The following is an 18,756-nucleotide window of genomic DNA, read 5'->3' as shown; positions in this document are numbered from 1 at the left end:
CTGCCTCTCAGGATTCTGCTGGCGAGAAGAGATTGGAGTCGCTGGATGAAGTGAGTGTGTATGCGATCCGATGTTTGTGTGTCTGTGTGAGTGTGATCTGATTGTGTGTGTGTGTGTGTGTGTGTGTGTGTGTGTGTGTGATCTGATTGTGTGTGTGATCACTGCATGTCCTACCGCTCAGCGTCGGGTGAGTGATTGCGGGGTGGCGCTGTGTATAATGAAGTGCCCTGCAGTATCTAACTTTTTTAGCTGCACGGACACTTTATTACTGAACTGCGACTAGGGCTTATTTTCGGGGGAGGGCTTATATTTAAGCCTTGCTCCGAAAATGCTGAAAATCCCTGCTAGGGCTTATTTTTGTAAAATCACGGTATTTGCATTATAACTGGATTCTTAATACATAATTGTATGGCATGCAATCTTTTTCTCGGAGTTATTATGTGTACTAACTATATATGTAATATAGTGATAAGTGTGGACTCGGGACAAGCAGTGACAGAACTGTCATGGAGGAGTGCCTGCCCCAGAAACAAGTGAAGAGACCAGAGAGCTGAGTGCTACTCAAGACACATGTCAACAATAACCTTTATGATGCATAGACCTCCTTAATGAATTTGGCGCATCTTGCTCCAATTTATCAAGACTTTCATGCAGAATGCTAGTCTTGATGACTCCAGGCCTATATATTGGTCACTTATGTATATACCACCTAACCCACACTTTTGTACACATGTAAAATAGTCAACTTCCTTAAATGGGTTGTTTAGGTTTCAAAATGCATTTTGAACATGTTAGGGAAATTTGTGTTTAATAGTTACAAAGGTTAAAAAAAGACCTAAGTCCATCTAGTTCAACCTTCCTCCACCAATTTATATATTTTTTGTCATTAAGTCATTTATAATAGACAATGTTTTGTGTACTGAGGAAATCATCCAGCCCTTTTTTAAAAGCTGTTATAGTATCTGCCATTACTACCTCTTGTGGTCGGCATTCCACAGTCTGACTGCTCTAACTGTAAAGAACCCTTTCCTATTTAGCTGTCGGAATCGCTTTTCTGCCACTCGCAGTGAATGCCCCCTGGTCCTTAGTATTGTCTTTGGAAGAAATTAGTCATGTGCCAGTCCTGTATATTTTTTTTTTTTTTTATCATAAAGGTTTTTATTGAGTTTTCAGAAAAATACAAACTTCTCATACAACAACATCAAGAACAGGAGCATTGAGTAGCAAGAGGTGGAATAGCCTCGAGCCATTATCAGAATATCAATCTGGGACATTAAATACCCCTTACAACAACAACCTGAACATAGGAGCAGGGTGGGAGGGGGGAAAGAGAGGGGGTGGGGGAAGCAGCTCTACAAGACATTCTTAGGCATAATCAATTTATTTATGGTGTAGGTGTCGGTATCTGGGGGACGGCCGTTGCATAAAGGGAAGTGGCCCACGGGTGCCATTGTTTAAGTCTCGCCGTTCTCTTCTCTAGGTTGGGGGCCAAGTTGGTTTCGTATAGCCAGTGTAGGTTGATCCTCTCAATTAGATCTCTTTTTGTAGGGGGGCTCACCGACCTCCACTTGTATGCCACACAGTACCTGCCAGCTATGAGAATGTGAGAAATGATGTTTTTTAAAAGATCCGGGATCCCATCTAAGCCAATGTGTAGCACCGCTAAGGTTGGGTTTGGAGAAAGGCGGAGACTAGTAACCTCATGGATTAGATTGAACACCTCCTGCCAGAAGTTAGATAACTTAGGGCAAAACCACCACATATGACATAAGGTGCCCCTGTGGTTGCAGCCCCTCCAGCACAGTGGTGACACATGTGGGGAAAAAGAAGCCAGTTTAGTAGGGGAGTTGTACCACCTCAGATGAACCTTTTTTAATTGCTCTATATGATTGAGACAAGAAGAGAACTTGTGGATCCATTTTGAGGCCGCGAACCATTCTTGCGGCGGAAGCGGAGAAGCTAGATCTTTTTCCCATTTGAGCATATACGGCAATTGTTTGTCCGGTTGTGGGGAGTTTAGCATATTATGGATATATGAAAGGCCTTTGATTTTGCTATTTTGAAAGAATTTTTTAATTGAGGCGTGGTCAGCTGTCGTGGGAGCCGGGAGATGAGGAGCGGACTGAAGAAAGTGACGTATTTGAAAAAACTGGAATAGACTGTGTCGGGGAAGGTTAAATTTATCACACATTTCTGAGTACGGGAGTAGGACGCCTTCTCTATAGAGATCTGCTAGGGTGATTGGACCTCCACGTGTCCAGGCGGCAAGATTCAAGTTCGGAATGAAGGCTTCTAGCGATCTAAGGGGAATGATGGGACCCAAAGCATGTGACACTGGCTTGCTCCACAAGGACCAAGCTTTCTTTAGAGCTGCTGTGGTGGGTAGAAGATCGCCGGGGGGCGAAGGGGTTAGGAGCAGGGAGTCTATGAATTGTTTAGGGGAGTGGACCTGTGCCCAGGTGTACTCAATCTGTAACCATCTTAAGTCTGAATCATTCCTCCACCAATCTCGAGCCGGTTCCAGGATAGCGGCTCTGTGGTATGTTAGAATATTAGGAATACCCATTCCTCCACCACTTAACGGGGCATGCATGCATCTCAGGGCTATTCTAGGTTTTTTCCCAGCCCATATAAATTTACTCATTAGCGAATGAATTTTGGTGAGATACCGTTGCGGAATTGTTAGGGGCAGGCACCGAAGTAAGTAGATAATTTTTGGGAGGCAGATCATTTTAAAGGTCTGCATTCTCGCCACCCAAGAGAGCGGGAGAAGAGAAAGGCGAGTAAGTTCTCTATCCAGTGAGGTGTGCAGGGTCAGCAGATATTTCCGGATCACGGAGTGTAGCGGGGCCAGTATAATACCCAGGTAGGGGATACCCTCGTCTTCCCATTTGAAAGGGTAAAGATGAGAAAGAGTGGCTCTAGTTGAGGCGGGCAGGAAGAGCGGAAAAATTAAGGACTTGGTAATATTAAGCTTGTAATACGAGACTTGAGCGAAGGAGGACAGGATCTCCATTACGTGTTTTAGGGACACCTCTACATTAGTGCAGGATAAGATCACATCATCCGCATATAGACTAATCACATGGTTTGTACTCCCCACTCGAATCCCCGAGATCCGAGGGCATTCACGGATAGTCTGCGCCAGAGGCTCTATAGCAAGGGCATAGATGATAGGGGAGAGCGGACACCCCTGGCGTGTCCCATTGGATAATTCAAAACTCCGAGATATAAATCCGGATGCCAGAACTTTGGCGTTAGGGTTAGAGTATAGTGCCATTATGGCGGTAAGTATGGGGCCTTCAAATCCAAACTTGGCCAGTACAGATTTCAGATATCCCCAGTGCACCCTGTCAAACGCCTTCTCTGCGTCCAAGGACAGGAATACACTGGGGATTTTCCTCCCCTCAGCCACCGCAATCAGGTCCAGCATACGTCTCGTCCCATCTTTCGCCTGCCTCCCCGCCACAAACCCCACTTGATCCGGGGAAATCAGTGATGGAAGGACTTTATGTATTCTAGCTGAGATTATTTTGGCGTATAATTTTAAGTCGCAGTTTAGGAGGGATATTGGCCTGAAGTTTCCTGGTGATGTAGGGGGTTTTCCTGGCTTTGGCAGGGTAGTTATAATGGCCTCTAGATTATTTGGTGAAATATCTGCTGTGGTTCGCCAAGAGGAGAAAAGTCTCAGGAGGAAAGGAGACAGGGTTTCAGTGAATTGCCTATAATAGGAGTTAGTGAGGCCGTCTGGGCCTGGAGCTGAATTTCTTTTGGCTGTGATCACCGCCTGGCGAACCTCTTCCAGGGAGAAAGGGGAATTTAGTTGCTCTAGATGTACTGTAGATAACCGAGGAAGATTAATATTGTTTAAGAAGGAATTAATTGCCGATTGGGTAGGCTTTGGGGCAGTGGGGTCATTTTTAAGGTTGTAGAGAGACTGATAAAAATCAGCGAATGCATTGGCTATTTCCGTTGGGTTGCGTATTGTGGCATTAGAACCCGTCACGAGGTATTCAATTTTGTTTTGCATTTCTCGTTTTTTAACCCTCCTGGCGAGTAAGGCACCCGCCCTGTCACCCATCATATAGTACCGCTGTTTGAGGGATCTTAAATTTTTCTCATAGTCTACCATCAGCAATTGGCGGAGCTGTGTTCTTAGTTTCCTGAGTTCGTCAGATGTTGACATGTTTGGGGCAGATTTATTGTGGGCTTCTAAAAGCGCTATGTGGGACAGTAGAGCTTTGGAAGTTGCCTGACGCCTCCTTTTCTCCCTAGTGGCAATTTTGATGAATGACCCCCTAATAAAGGCCTTGTGTGCAGACCATAGCGTTTCCTCTGTCACCTCCTTGTTGTCATTAAATTTAAAAAACTCTGCGAGGTCGGCCTGCAACTCCTCAGAGATTTGTCTACAGGCCAGGAGGGAGTCATTCATGCGCCACCGGGTAAAAACGGGCGTGCGGCTTTGCTCCTGGACTGTCAGGTATATGGGGGCATGGTCCGACCAAGCTATAAGTCCAATTTTTGAATCTGAGCAATCCATAATAAGTGAGCTTTCAACCAGAAAGTAGTCCAATCTGCTGTATGAGGTGAACCGAGGTGAGAAGAATGTGTAGTCCCTCTCATTTGCATGTTGGTATCTCCATATATCATGGAGATGCCTTTCTGAAATTATTGTGCTCATTTCCTTCCTCTTTACAGCAGTATTGGAGCAATCCAGAGTGCTGGACATTAACATGTTAAAATCCCCGCAGATTATTTGCTTACCCTCTGTAACAGATGAAAGCTTGGAAAGAAACCTCCGCAGAAAGCTGATCTGACCAGAGTTGGGGGCGTAAAGGGTTGCAATAGTATACTTAGAGCCATTTATGGAGCAATTAATAATGGCGTATCTACCTTCAGGGTCTAAATGTTGGGAATGTAGTGTGAACGCAACAGTATTTTTTACACAAATGAATACTCCAGCCTTTTTTTTTTTCCCACAAGCCAGCAGTATGAAAGGAAATTTAGCATTATTTAACCTGTGCGAGTCCCCCTGGAGGAGATGAGACTCTTGACCACAAATCACGTCACATTTGGATTTAACCACTTCCCGCCAAAACATGGATCTCTTGGCCGGCGAGTTCAGGCCCCTAACATTTATAGACATACAGTTCAATACCATTGTACATGAAAAAAAGTCTCTTGCCTAGAGCTGCGGGGGGAGAAAGGAAGGTTAGGCAGGAAAGAGGTAACACTGACAACATTAACATCACTAACATTACTGATGTAGGGAGCATCAGTCCACATAGAAAAAAGCCCAAAAAGGGGGCCTGCGGTATGGTGGAAATGTACCGCCATGGGGGCTCAGGGTCCTGGTTGAACAGAACCAGCGGACCTTAAAAGTAGCAACTAAGTCTCAGCCGCGACTCAGACATATCACATAACTCACGCGACGGACCAATCTTCATTCACTTTATCCCTTTGGGATGATCCTGTGGCTCTTGGAGATCTGGCCGGGAGATTTGCCATGTTCCATGAGGATAGGAGCTTTGCCAACTGTTGTGGGGAATGGCAGACGTGGGTGTTTCCTGCACGGAAAAGCAGGATCTTTACAGGGAAACCCCATCTATAGGATATAGCTTCATCCCTGAGAATTTTGGTATAAGGGGCAAATTCCCTCCTTTTTGCCAGGGTTCCTGCAGACAGATCCGGAAAAATGGACAGGTTCCGGAATTGCTCAGACAGAGGCGGCCTCCTTCTCAGGGCTTGCAGCAGGGCTTCTTTGGTCTTGTAAAAGTGCAGGCGAGCCAAAGTGTCCCGGGGGGCATCAGCACTGAGGGATTTAGGCTTAGGGACTCTGTGTATTCTGTCCACCAGGAAATCAGTTGCAGACAGGTCTGGGAGCAGCTCCTGCAGCAAGGAGCCTAGAAAGCTCTGCAGCCCCTTGTCTGGTATGGCCTCTGGAATTCCTCTGATTCTTATGTTGTTTCTGCGGGACCTGTCCTCTAAATCCAAGACCTTGGTATGGAGCTTTTGCACTTGTTCCTCCAGTGCTGCATTAGCATCAATGAGGCTATTGTGTGACTTTGTCAGCTCCTGCATTTTAGTTTCAATGTGTGCTGTGCGACTGCCTATGGCAGTGATATCTCCCCTCAGCTCAGCCACCATATCTTTCCAATCCTGCTGCAGTGATGAGCGGAGGGCACTGAGCAGTTTCTGCATGGTACCTTTGGTAAGCGGTATATCTGCAGCGTCTGTGTCCAAGTCTGGGCCTGCTGTGGATCCCCTCCTGGATGAGCGTGAGGAAGCTGTGGAGGAGGATGCTGCTGCCATTTTCCCTCGTCCCGTGCTGGAGAAGAAGTCTGTAACTTTCGCCGGGGACGGCTTCTTCTGGGACTTTCCCCTTGGCATGCCACGTTCCTGGGTACCTCCGCAGCACTTTCCCCCCGTGTGCAGAGAGATTGGTGCCACTGGTGAGCCGCAGTGAGCCGGTTAGGAGTCGAGGTGGCTGGAGCTCAGCAGCTAGGTGACCGGTGCCATTAGCAAGCAGGCCACGCCCCGCCAGTCCTGTATATTGACCACACATGTATTTATACATATAAATGATATCTCTTCTGAGACATCTTTTTTCTAAGCTAAACAAATCACCTCTCATCCTATGGGAGGCCTTCCATTCTTTGCAATAATCTAGTTGCCGCCTTTGAACTGGCTAACTTCTGAATGTCCTTTTTAAAATGTGGAGCGCAAAACTGGATCCTATATTTTAGATGTGGCCTTACAAGTGATTCATAGAGGGGTAACAATACGTTGGGATCACGGGATCTAATCTTTTTATACACCCTAAAATCTTGTTTGCTTTAGCAGCTGCTGCCTGACATTGAGTGCTGCTGCTCAGCTTATTTGTAATGAGAATACCCAAGTCCTTCTCCTGTTCTGTAGTCCCGACTTAACTTCCATTTAATGCATACTCAGCTATAGGATTACTCCGTCCTAGGTGCATTACTTTACATTTATCCACATTAAGGGGATCCTATATTTAGTGGTCATCATCAGTGTCTCCAAGAAACTGGCCTGTCCATGCCTTCCAGTGATGGCTCATTGATTTTAATGGGAATATTCAGTTTTCTCATTTTCCCCAGTGGTTCTCCTGCAAGAAAATGAGACACTTCAACATTGTAGCTAATTTCTTGGGTCTTAGTAGCGGGATCAGTTTACTGTTGAGTCTTCTGACATAAAGGGATTGTCAAAAGCCTGCAACCCATAATTTAAACCTTCTGTTCTGCGTTATTGGAAATGTGCATATGGCTCTTGCTGTGTAGTCTCAGATTACCAAGCAGTCATCCAGTATTTCATGGACATGGAAACAATGAGTTTTTTGTTTTTACATATTTTGGCAGAACGATGATGTTTTGTTTTGCTTTTATTAGTACTAAGCTTTTTAAGCCCTCCGCCCAGCTGTCCGTTTACATGCATTACCTATTATTTACACACATCACTGTTTTCTGTGGGGTTGAATGCTCGATTATTGTCCTTAGCTCAGTGTTATTACTGCACTCTGGATTATGTGCCAAAATCTGAGATTTTGCTATTAATCTGCTTCGAAAGAGGAAGAAATCATGTTGTATCCTCGTACTAGACATTTCCAGTTATTCTTCCGCTTTTTGTTTTATTTGTGTCAGTAAAAAATAATTAGAAACTGTCTGATGTAGCGCATAAGGAACCACTTGCTTATATTAAATGTTGTACTTTATTAATTATAAGCTCCTATTAATACAACGCGTTTCAGCAGACAATATGCTTTCATCAGGTATCTGATGTCGCTGGTGAAAGCACCCGCCCCTGTCGTTTTGTGTGTCACGGGCAAATCGCTGCCCGTGGCGCACAACATCGCTAGGCCCCGTCACACGTACTTACCTGCCTAGCGACGTCGCTGTTGCCAGCGAACCGCCTCCTTTCTAAGGGGCGGTTTGTGCGTCGTCACAGCAACGTCACATGGCAGCCGTCCAATAGAAGCGGAGGGGCGGAGAGCAACTGAAAGAAAGTGACACCCACCTCGTTGCCGGAGGACGCAGGTACGGTGTTGTTCCTCGTTCCCAGGGTGTCACATGTAGCGATGTGTGCTGCCTCAGGAACGACAAACAACCTGCGTCCTGCAGCAGCAACGATATTTGGGATTAGAACGACGTGTCAACGATCAACGATTAGGTGAGTAATTTTGGTCGTTAGCGGTTGTTCCTACGTTTCACACACATCGATGTCGGTAACGAGGCCGGATGTGCGTCAAGAATTCCGTGACCTTCAACGACATCTCGTTAGTGATGTCGTTGCGTGTAAAGCCCCCTTTAGTCCCCATATAGCATTCCTATACAAGTTTTAGCAGACAAATATCGGAGCTAATACAGGCCAGATATAGGTAGACATGACCTATAATTGCTTAATTCATCAGGGAGAAAAAAATGGAGCTCATATACTCACAATTACAAACTGTAAGGTTACACTCCCACGATGAGTTATTGGTGAGTTTTTTATTCTCTTGGGTACGCTGAGTTTTATGTGCAGATTTTCCACATAGACATGCATTAGATGCGAAAAATATGCAGGTAAAAAACTAATACAATGGAACCTTGCATTACGAACATAATTGGTTCCGGGAGTGTGCTCTTAAACCAAGTTACTCTTATATCAAAGCTTGTTTTCCCATAGGAAGTAATTGAAATGCAGACAATTCGTTCCACAACCCAAAAATATTTACAGTAATTATAAATACTTATTACAGTAATACAAAATCTACTGTATTCATGTAAAATTATTGCAGTACAATAATGCAAAATACTGTACAGTAAAAAACATGTAAAACAAATTAAATTGCACATTATCTTCCAATAGAATTGGTGTGCGGGAGGTACAGTACAAGCAATGTGCTGTACTGGTTATCAATAAGAAAGTACAATACTGTATCCACATATGCAAATTGATAGACATGCTATATAGTATATACTGTACTGTACAATGGTATAAAGTATACAGTACATATGGACAGATAGTTGCCACCAAAGTGGGTTAGAACGCAGTGAAAGAACAGAACCGGACGTGTGCACGGTGAATATTTGCTCTTATTGCAAAGCATTGCTCTTAAACCAAGTTACAAATTTGTAAAAAGCTTTGCTTGTCTTGCAAAACGCTCTCAAACCAAGTTACTCTTAAACCAAGGTTCCACTGTAGTGTGTTTCTGTTAAACCCTCCCCGCATGTCATCTGCACATAACTGTATCAATAATGTATTGTCAAATCCAAGGACGTACATATATAAAAATGCAGCTTTGTTTAAAGCATGACATACCGAAATAAAAGACAAAAACCACTGCATAAGAGATAATGTCTTCAGTGTTTTTTGTTATAAAGATTGCACTGTCTGTATCCTTTTCTTGGCTTGAAGTTCATAATATAAAGCGTCGTCTTCACTTTGTGTTGATGCTGCCATTGTTCTAACCTGGGACATGATCTGATGTTTTTCTTTCCAGGTGGAAACATTCGTTTCTGATTAGTTTGTTCTTTTGTATTCCTGTAATGGGGTTAATGATCTATATGATGTTCATGGACAGTGATCACATGATGCTTCACCACCACAACATCACACTGGATGATATAACAACGTATCACCCGACCATGGTCCTGGAGTATCAGATCTTGCCCGGATTGTCCATCATGAACCTGCTGTCCTTCCTGCTGTGTGTCCCCGTACAGGTAATTCACCTTAGTAAAGGAAACACTTGTCATATTAAGTCAGAAATGACATTTATGTTAATTACAAGTCACAATAGTTTTTCTTTTATATCGCTGGAAGACCTGAGTTTTTGGCAGTCCTACTCAAGTGCATACATAGCATAGAGACTTACTATGAGGCTTCGGCTCTTGGGAATAGGGGCCTCAGCCCTGGGTTATCCTATCCCTTATACTACTATATAGAAAGAACTATGGAAGACTCCATAGAAACTATAATATTTGTAAAACATTGTCCCATCATGATAAGGTTATGTAGGGAAAACCTAATACCAGGGTCTTTTCTACTCGATGGAAAACCCTGCACCTTAGGCTAGGTTCACATTTCCGTTGTTTTGCATCAGTCACATGCGTTGCTTGACGCATGTGACTGATGCGTTGTACAACGGATGACAAAGAACAGAAATCATTGTCGGACTCCGTTGTGTGCGGGGGGCGGAGCGCGAGGAGGCTGGAGCGCGAGGGGGCGGAGCCGAGCGGGGCCGTTGAGCTGAGGACGTCAGTGCCGCGGGGACTTCAGGGCTGGGGACAAGTGAGTGTGTGTGTGTGTGTGTGTGTGTGTGTGTGTACACATGCGGAGTGCGGGAGGGGGCAGAGCTGAGGGGGGGAAGTGTCGGCCTCCTTGCACACGTATCCAGGGTAAATATCGAGTAACTAAAAACAAAGCACTTTTTGCTTGGTTACCCGATATTTAACTTGGATACCACCGTACACCGATTAGCGCTGGCTCCCTGCACACGTAACCAGTGTAAATATCGGGTAACTAACCAAAGCGCATTGCTTGGTTACCCGATGTGTATCCTGGTTACGTGTGCAGGGAGCCAGAGAGAGCATGCGCAACAAAATCCTACGGATTGCGCTGCCCAAAAAATGTTACAGGCTGCGTTGCTCCTGCCCGGCGGTCAGTTAAAAAACGACTGACCGCAACGCAGCGGATGCAACGCAGCATCATTATTCGCAATCCGTCACTAATAGAAGTCTATGGGGAAAAACTGGATTCCTGCTAAATATTTTGCAGGATACCGTAATTCCTCAAGGCGACGGATTGTGACTGATGCAAAACAACGGAAGTGTGAACCTAGCCTTAGGCTACTTTCACACTTCAGTTTTTTTCCATCAGTCACAATCCGTTGCCTTGAGAATATACGGTATCCTGTAAAATATTTTGCAGGATTCCGTTTTTCCCATAGACTTGTATTAACGATGGATTGCCACTGATGGCCCTGCATTGCATCCACCGCACGACGGATCAGTCGTGGAATGACTGACCGTCAGGCGAAAGGAAATTACACTAACGTTTTTTGGAGCGTCAAAAAAACGAAATGCGCAGGATTCCGTCGCAATCGGTCAAGAGGTATAATGGTTGTCTACGGTGCAGGATTCTGCCGTAATCCATCACATGACGGAATCCAGTGCTGGATTCCATCATGTTCTGCTGAGCATGCCCAGCATGTCAAGCACTCCCATTGGGCTGTCCCAAAAACAAACAGATCATGACGGATCCATCGTAAAAAACGGACGCACAACGGATGTAACGGACGTGACGGGATCAGTTTTTTTTACAGGATTCCAGTGAATGTAATCCTGTGAAATAACTCATCCGTTGCGTCCGTTGACAGCTAAAAAATGACGGATCCATTGTTCAGTCGCAACGACGGACCTGGAGGATTTGAAACGACTGAAGTGTGAAAGTAGCCTTACTTTGAGAACCATAGTGATATTTGCTATGGAACGATGAGGGGCTAGACAAATAAGAATTGTACATTATATTGTAGAAATATTCTTTATGGCCACTTTTGATCATCTGTTGTCTATGTTTCAGTTTTTCGGCGGATGGTACTTCTACATTCAAGCATACAAAGCCTTGAAGCATAAGACTGCTAACATGGATGTACTTATAGTTCTAGCCACCTCCATTGCGTTTATTTATTCGCTGGTCATCCTTCTGGTTGCAATGTTTGAAAAAGCCAAAGTAAACCCAATTACCTTTTTTGACACCCCACCGATGCTGTTCGTCTTCATTGCATTGGGCCGGTGGCTGGAGCATGTTGCAAAGGTAAGCGGTAATTTGCTTTATTACAGTAGTTACAAGAAGGGAATGAAGATTATCAGAAGATCAAGGGGTATTTACAAGGAATTATTGCACCTACTGTCTGTAAAGTTTAGGTGCTTTTGTGGAGTTTCCCCCTTGTATATGCAAATATGTCTATATTCCTATATATAAAATACAGGGGGTCCAGCAAATGATTGTGTATCACATAGTATGTCTTATTATTGTATATTACTTTTTTTTTTTTTTAGTGGAATTGAGTACTATGTTATATTTTTCATATTGGCGTCCACCTGTCTGTTAATGTATTGTCCAGAGCAGCGTCGGACTGGCTACCGGAGGAATCTCTAGTAATTCCAGGCCTGGATTAGTTACCTGCTTTGCACTCCGGAGCTCTCACCTGCAGCCTGGACTGATCTCAGAGTTTGCAGGAGTGAGCCGCGAGCGCCGAGTGATTGATTCCCTGGAGATTGCAGTTCAGTTCATGACAGCTGCGGACAGGCCGGGCTGATCTCCGTAGTTCAGGTGAGAGCATCGGAAATCACCCCGGCCTGTCTGCAGCTGTCATGAACCGAACCGTAAATGCCGGGGAATCAATCATAATACGGCGCTCGTGGCTCAGTCTAGGCTGCACTCTGGCGCTCAGGTGAGAGCTCTGGAGTGCAATGCAGGTAACTTACAGGAGATTCCTCCGGTAGCCAGTCCGACGCTGGTCCAGAGTGACTAAATGTTGCATGACTGTGACACTTGTCAGTGGCGGCAGTGACATTTTATCAATAGTGACGTCTACCTGCTGATCTTCACACTTAGTCATATGAAAAAGTTTGGGCACACCTATTAAATGTTAACCTTTTTTCTTTATAACAATTTGTGTTTTTGCAACAGCTATGTCAGTTTCATATATCTAATAACTGGTGGACTGAGTAATATTTCTGGATTGAAATGAGGTTTATTGTACTAACAGAAAATGTGCAATCCGCACTTAAAATTTGACCGGTGCAAAAGTATGGGCACCTCAACATTAAAAGTGACATTAATATTTTGTAGATCCTCCTTTTGCAAAAATAACAGCCTCTAGTCGCTTCCTGTAGCTTTTTAATGAGTTCCTGGATGAAGGTATATTTGACCATTCCTGTTTACAAAACAATTCCAGTTAAGTTTGATGGTCGAGCATGGACAGCACGCTTCAAATCATCCCACAGATTTTCAATGATATTCAGGTCTGGGGCCTGGGATGGCCATTCCAGAACATTGTAATTGTTCCTCTGCATGAATATCTGAGTAGATTTGGAGCGGTGTTTTGGATCATTGTCTTGCTGAAATATCCATCCCCTGCGTAACTTCAACTTCGTCACTGATTCTTGCACATTATTGTCAATAATCTGCTGATACTGAGTTGAATCCATGCGACCCTCAACTTTAACAAGATTCCCGGTGCCGGCATTGGCCACACAGCCCCAAAGCATTATGGAACCTCCACCAAATTTTACTGTGGGTAGCAAGTGCTTTTCTTGGAATGCCGTGTTTTTTTGCCTCCATGCATAACGCCTTTTTGTATGACCAAACAACTCAATCTTTGTTTCATCAGTCCACAGGACCTTCTTCCAAAATGTAACTGGCTTGTCCAAATGTGCTTTTGCATACCTCAGGCAACTCTGTTTGTGTCGTGTTTGCAGAAATGGCTTCTTTCGCATCACTCTCCCATACAGATTCTCCTTGTGCAAGTGCGCTGTATTGTTGACCGATGCACATTGACACCATCTGCAGCAAGATGAAGCTGCAGGTCTTTGGAGGTTGTCTGTGGATTGTCCGTGACTGTTCTCGCCATTCTGATTTTCTGTGTTTCTGATATTTTTCTTGGCCTGCCACTTCTGGGCTTAACAAGAACTGTACCTGTGTTCTTCCATTTCCTTATTATGTTCCTCACAGTGGAAACTGACAGTTTAAATCTCTGAGACAACTTTTTGTATCCTTCCCCTGAACAACTATGTTGAACTAGAAGGTGGCCCGATTCTACGCATCGGGTATTCTAGAATTTACGTATTGTGTAGTTCATGTATGATTTTTATTATATATATATATATATATATGAGAGATGTTGTTGTGTGTAGTTACCAAGTGTTTGTGTAGGCGCTGTACATGTTCTGGGTGTTGTCTGGGTGTGACGGGGGGTGAGAGCGGTGTTGTATGTGTGTTGCGTTGTTTGTGGAGCGCTGTGTGTGTGTTGCGCGGTTTGTGTGTGTGTGGTGTGTTTTGGGGGGAGGTATGTTTTGTGCAATGTGTGTGTTGTGCGGTATGTGCGTATATTTGTGTGTGCCGCGGTGTTTGTGTGTTGGGTGTTGTGTGTGTCCAGCGTTGTCTGTGTGTGTGGGTGTCTGTGTAGGGCAGTTGTTTGTGGTTCCCAGTGTGTGTGTGTGTGTGTGTGGTGTGTTGTGCAGTGCAGTGCAGTGCGCGCGCGCGTGTGTGTGTGTGTGTGTGTGCATCAGCCTCTCTTCTCTCAGCCTACCTCTCCCAGCCTCCCTCCTCCCAGCCTCCCTCAGCATCAGCCTCCCTCTCCCAGCCTCCCCAAGCATCAGCCTCTCTCCTTCCAGCCTCCCCCAGCATCAGCCTCCGCCAGCATCAGCCTCTCTCCTTCCAGCCTCCTCCAGCATCAGCCTCCCTCTCCCAGCCTTCCCCAGGATCAGCCTCTCTCCTCCCAGCCTTCCCCAGCATCAGCTTTCCCCTCCCAGCCTCCCTCAGCATCAGCCTTCCCCAGCATCAGCCTCTCTCCTCCCAGCCTCAGCCTCTCTCCTTCCAGCCTCCCCCAGCATCAGCCTCTCTCCTTCCAGCCTCCCTCAGCATCAGCCTCCTCTTCCCAGCCTTCCCCAGGATCAGCCTCTCTCCTCCCAGCCTCCTTCCTCCCAGCCTCCCCCTCCCAGCCTCCCTCAGCATCAGCCTTCCGCTCCCAGTCTCCCCCAGCATCAGCCTCCACCAGGATCAGCCTCTCTCCTTCCAGCCTCCCCCAGCATCAGCCTCTCTCCTTCCAGCCTCCCTCAGCATCAGCCTCCCGTTCCCAGCCTTCCCCAGGATCAGCCTCTCTCCTCCCAGCCTCCTTCCTCCCAGCCTCCCTCAGCATCAGCCTTCCCCTCCCAGTCTCCCCCAGCATCAGCCTCCCCAAGCATCAGCCTCCACCAGCATTAGCCTCTCTCCTTCCAGCCTCCCCCAGCATCAGCCTCCCCCAGCATCAGCCTCCACCAGCATCAGCCTCCCTCGTCCCAGCCTCCCCCAGCATCAGCCTCCCCCTCCCAGCCTCCCCCAGCATCAGCCTCTCTCCTCCCAGCCTTCCCCATGATCAGCCTCTCTGCTCCCAGCCTCCTCCAGCACGCCGTGCTCCTCTGCCGACACTCACACACCCGATCGCATCCACTCACACACACCCGATCGCATCCACTCACACACACCCGATCGCATCCACTCACACACACCCGATCGCATCCACTCACACACACCCGATCGCATACACTCACACACACCCGATCGCATACACTCACACACACAGACACTGACGATATCGCACATACGCGCTGATACTCACAACATCCGGAGATATCACATGCCTCTGGCCATGTGATCCTCCGTCAGGTCCTGGAAGATCACAACAGCACAGTATCGAGGCCGAGAAGCAAGCGATATCCCAGGATGTTGTGAGTATGTGGATGCGATGTGAGGTGTGTGTGAGGTGTGTGTGAGGTGTGTGTGAGGTGTGTGTGTGTGAGAGTGAGTGTAATCTGATGTGTATGTTTGTGTGTGTGCTGTTATGTGTGTGCGTGTGGATCTTCCGCCGGAGCAGGACCTTGATGCGCTTGTAAGCATGGTTACCAACGTATCCACACCACTCCCGTGCGAGCGGGGGCCGGGGGTGGGGGGGGGGGGGGGGTGGGGGGAGAGTACTGTACTCACCTCCGTGACAGCCGTGTCAGTTCGGGGAATGCACGGGGGGGGGGGGAGTACAGTACTCACCTCCGTGACAGCCGTGTCAGTTCGGGGAATGCGCGGGGGGAGGGAGGGGGCGGGGCCAGAGCTAGCGTGCATTGCGTGAGGGGGGCGGGGCGGGGCGTGGCCGAATTGCCAATTGAAACTGATGGACTGAGTAATTTTTCTGGATTGAAATGAGGTTTATTGTACTAACAGAAAATGTGAAATCCGCATTTAAACAAAATTTGACCGGTGCAAAAGTATGGGCACCCTTATCAATTTCTTGATTTGAACACTCCTAACTACTTTTTACTGATTTACTGAAGCACTAAATTGGTTTTGTAACCTCATTGAGCTTTGAACTTCATAGGCAGGTGTATCCAATCCTGAGAAAAGGTATTTAAGGTGGCCACTTGCAAGTTGTTCTCCTATTTGAATCTCCTATGAAGAGTGGCATTATGAGCTCCTCAAAACAACTCTCAAATGATCTGAAAACAAAGATTATTCAACATAGTTGTTCAGGGGAAGGATACAAAAAGTTGTCTCAGAGATTTAAACTGTCAGTTTCCACTGTGAGGAACATAGTAAGGAAATGGAAGAACACAGGTACAGTTCTTGTCAAGCCCAGAAGTGGCAGGCCAAGAAAAATATCAGAAAGGCAGAGAAGAAGAATGGTGAGAACAGTCAAGAACAATCCACAGACCATCTCCAAAGACCTGCAGCATCATCTTGCTGCAGATAGTGTCAATGTGCATTGGTCAACAATACAGCGCACGTTGCAAAAGGAGCAGCTGTATGGGAGAGTGATGCGAAAGAAGCCATTTCTGCAAGCATGCCACAAACAGTCGCCTGAGGTATGCAAAAGCACATTTGGACAAGCCAGTTACATTTTGGAAGAAGGTCCTGTGGACTGATGAAACAAAGATTGAGTTGTTTGGTCATACAAAAAGGCGTTATGCATGGAGGCAAAAAAACACGGCATTCCAAGAACAGTACTTGCTACCCACAGTAAAATTTGGTGGAGGTTCCATCATGCTTTGGGGCTGTGTGGCCAATGCCGGCACCAGGAATCTTGCTAAAGTTGAGGGTCGCATGGATTCAACTCAGTATCAGCAGATTCTTGACAATAATGTGCAAGAATCAGTGACGAAGTTGAAGTTACGCAGGGGATGGATATTTCAGCAAGACAATGATCCAAAACACCGCTCCAAATCTACTCAGGCATTCATGCAGAGGAACAATTACAATGTTCTGGAATGGCCATCCCAGTCCCCAGACCTGAATATCATTGAAAATCTGCGGGATGATTTGAAGCGTGCTGTCCATGCTCGGCGACCATCAAACTTAACTGAACTGGAATTGTTTTGTAAACAGGAATGGTCAAATATACATTCATCCAGGAACTCATTAAAAGCTACAGAAAGCGACTAGAGGCTGTTATTTATGCAAAAGGAGGATCTACAAAATTTTGTCACTTTTATGTTGAGTTGCCCATACTTTTGCACCTGTCAAATTTTGTTTAAATGCGGATTGCACATTTTCTGTTAGTACAAGAAACCTCATTTCAATCCAGAAATATTACTCAGTCCATCAGTTATTAGATATATGAAACTGAAATAGCTGCTGCAAAAACCCAAATTGTTATAAAGAAAAAAGGTTAACATTAATAGGGGTGTCCAAACTTTTTCATATGCCTGTATTTTGTTGTGTTGTGTCTCTTCAGTGGAAAGCAAACTGTCTGAATTGGTTGTATGTGAGGCCTCTGACTGGGTCTACGAGGTAATGTCTTTCCTTGTGGAATGTGACATGCCTGCATACCGGTGTAAAGAGACTTATAGGCCATGCAATGCTCTTCTGGGAAATTCCCTATTATTGTATTACTTTGGATTTTTAACATCAAAGATGCAATGGGCTGAAATTGAAAAAAGCTTCAGTCAGATTATTATTCATCAGTTTTGGTATTATATGTATAAAAAAAAGCTATTGTGATATTTTTTTTTTCCCAGGGTAAAACATCAGAAGCCCTGGCACGACTCATTTCACTACAAGCAACTGAAGCTACAATCGTGACCCTGAGGCCTGACAACTCTGTCTTGGGGTAACATTATCTTTTCTATTACAGATGTATTTAATGTTTTAAAATGATAAAACTGGATTTAGATATCTGTATGTCCCGATCAGCGGGCGGACGATGATACACAGACCGGCCACAGGCTCCTGACCTGCAATTAACACCCTCGTATATAAGTCTGCTGAGTTTGGGTCGAGAAATCCGTGACCGGTAGGAGTTACGGACCTTCACACGTGAATGACGGAACGTCCATGTTTTCCAAAAAATAATGTCAAGTATTCAATCTGATGGATATTCAGTATACTTTTCTGTGTCACAGGGAGGAGCAGGTTGACGTGGAATTGGTGCAGAGAGGGGACATTGTAAAAGTGGTGCCCGGTGGAAAGTTTCCTGTGGATGGGCGAGTTATTGAAGGCCACTCTATGGTGGATGAGTCTCTGATTACAGGTACTTACTGACGCTGTAGAGAAGCCTCTGGCTGTTGATTGTGTAGATTTTTATGATTGGTGTTCTTTTGTGCTATCTTGTTCTAATAACCTTTATGGCCTTACTCATAAACCTTAACAAATGTATGCAAATCCAGAATCCATGATTTATTTATTTTTTTTTTGTCATTTGGCATTACATGTTAATGCTGATTTACAGTCATGTTAATGAGGCCTCTTGAAGTATTCTTTAAAGAGAACCTGTCACCAGATTTGGCTACTATAAGCTACTGCCACCACCAGTGAGCTCTTATGTACAGGATTCCAGAATACTGTATATAAGAGCCCAGGTCACGCTGCATAACGTATAAAATACTTTTATAAAACTAACCTAAGGGGCAGTTCGGTTCGATGGATGTGACTGCTCTCTGATCCAGCGTCTCCTCTCTCCGGTCCTGTGCCTCCTCTCCACTGCAATCTCCGTCCTCCTTCTACCCA

At 45.6% G+C, this 18,756-nt stretch overlaps 1 protein-coding gene across 2 annotated transcripts in view; it reads left to right on the top strand.

Moving 5' to 3' along the window:
• Positions 1-18,756, top strand: part of ATP7A (ATPase copper transporting alpha) — a 132,440-nt gene that overhangs the window by 67,263 nt on the left and 46,421 nt on the right. For both annotated transcript variants that reach the window (XM_075323856.1, XM_075323854.1), the window contains exons 9-12: positions 9,500-9,722; positions 11,581-11,814; positions 17,769-17,860; positions 18,153-18,280. In XM_075323856.1, coding sequence (XP_075179971.1) covers positions 9,500-9,722; positions 11,581-11,814; positions 17,769-17,860; positions 18,153-18,280 — 677 coding nt within the window. The remainder of the gene's footprint in view (positions 1-9,499; positions 9,723-11,580; positions 11,815-17,768; positions 17,861-18,152; positions 18,281-18,756) is intronic.

The sequence above is a fragment of the Anomaloglossus baeobatrachus genome, chromosome 9 (genome assembly GCF_048569485.1).
Source record: "Anomaloglossus baeobatrachus isolate aAnoBae1 chromosome 9, aAnoBae1.hap1, whole genome shotgun sequence".
NCBI lineage: Eukaryota > Metazoa > Chordata > Amphibia > Anura > Aromobatidae > Anomaloglossus > Anomaloglossus baeobatrachus.
Note: the sequence above shows the minus strand (reverse complement) of the source record. Positions and strands in the feature narration are given on the sequence as shown.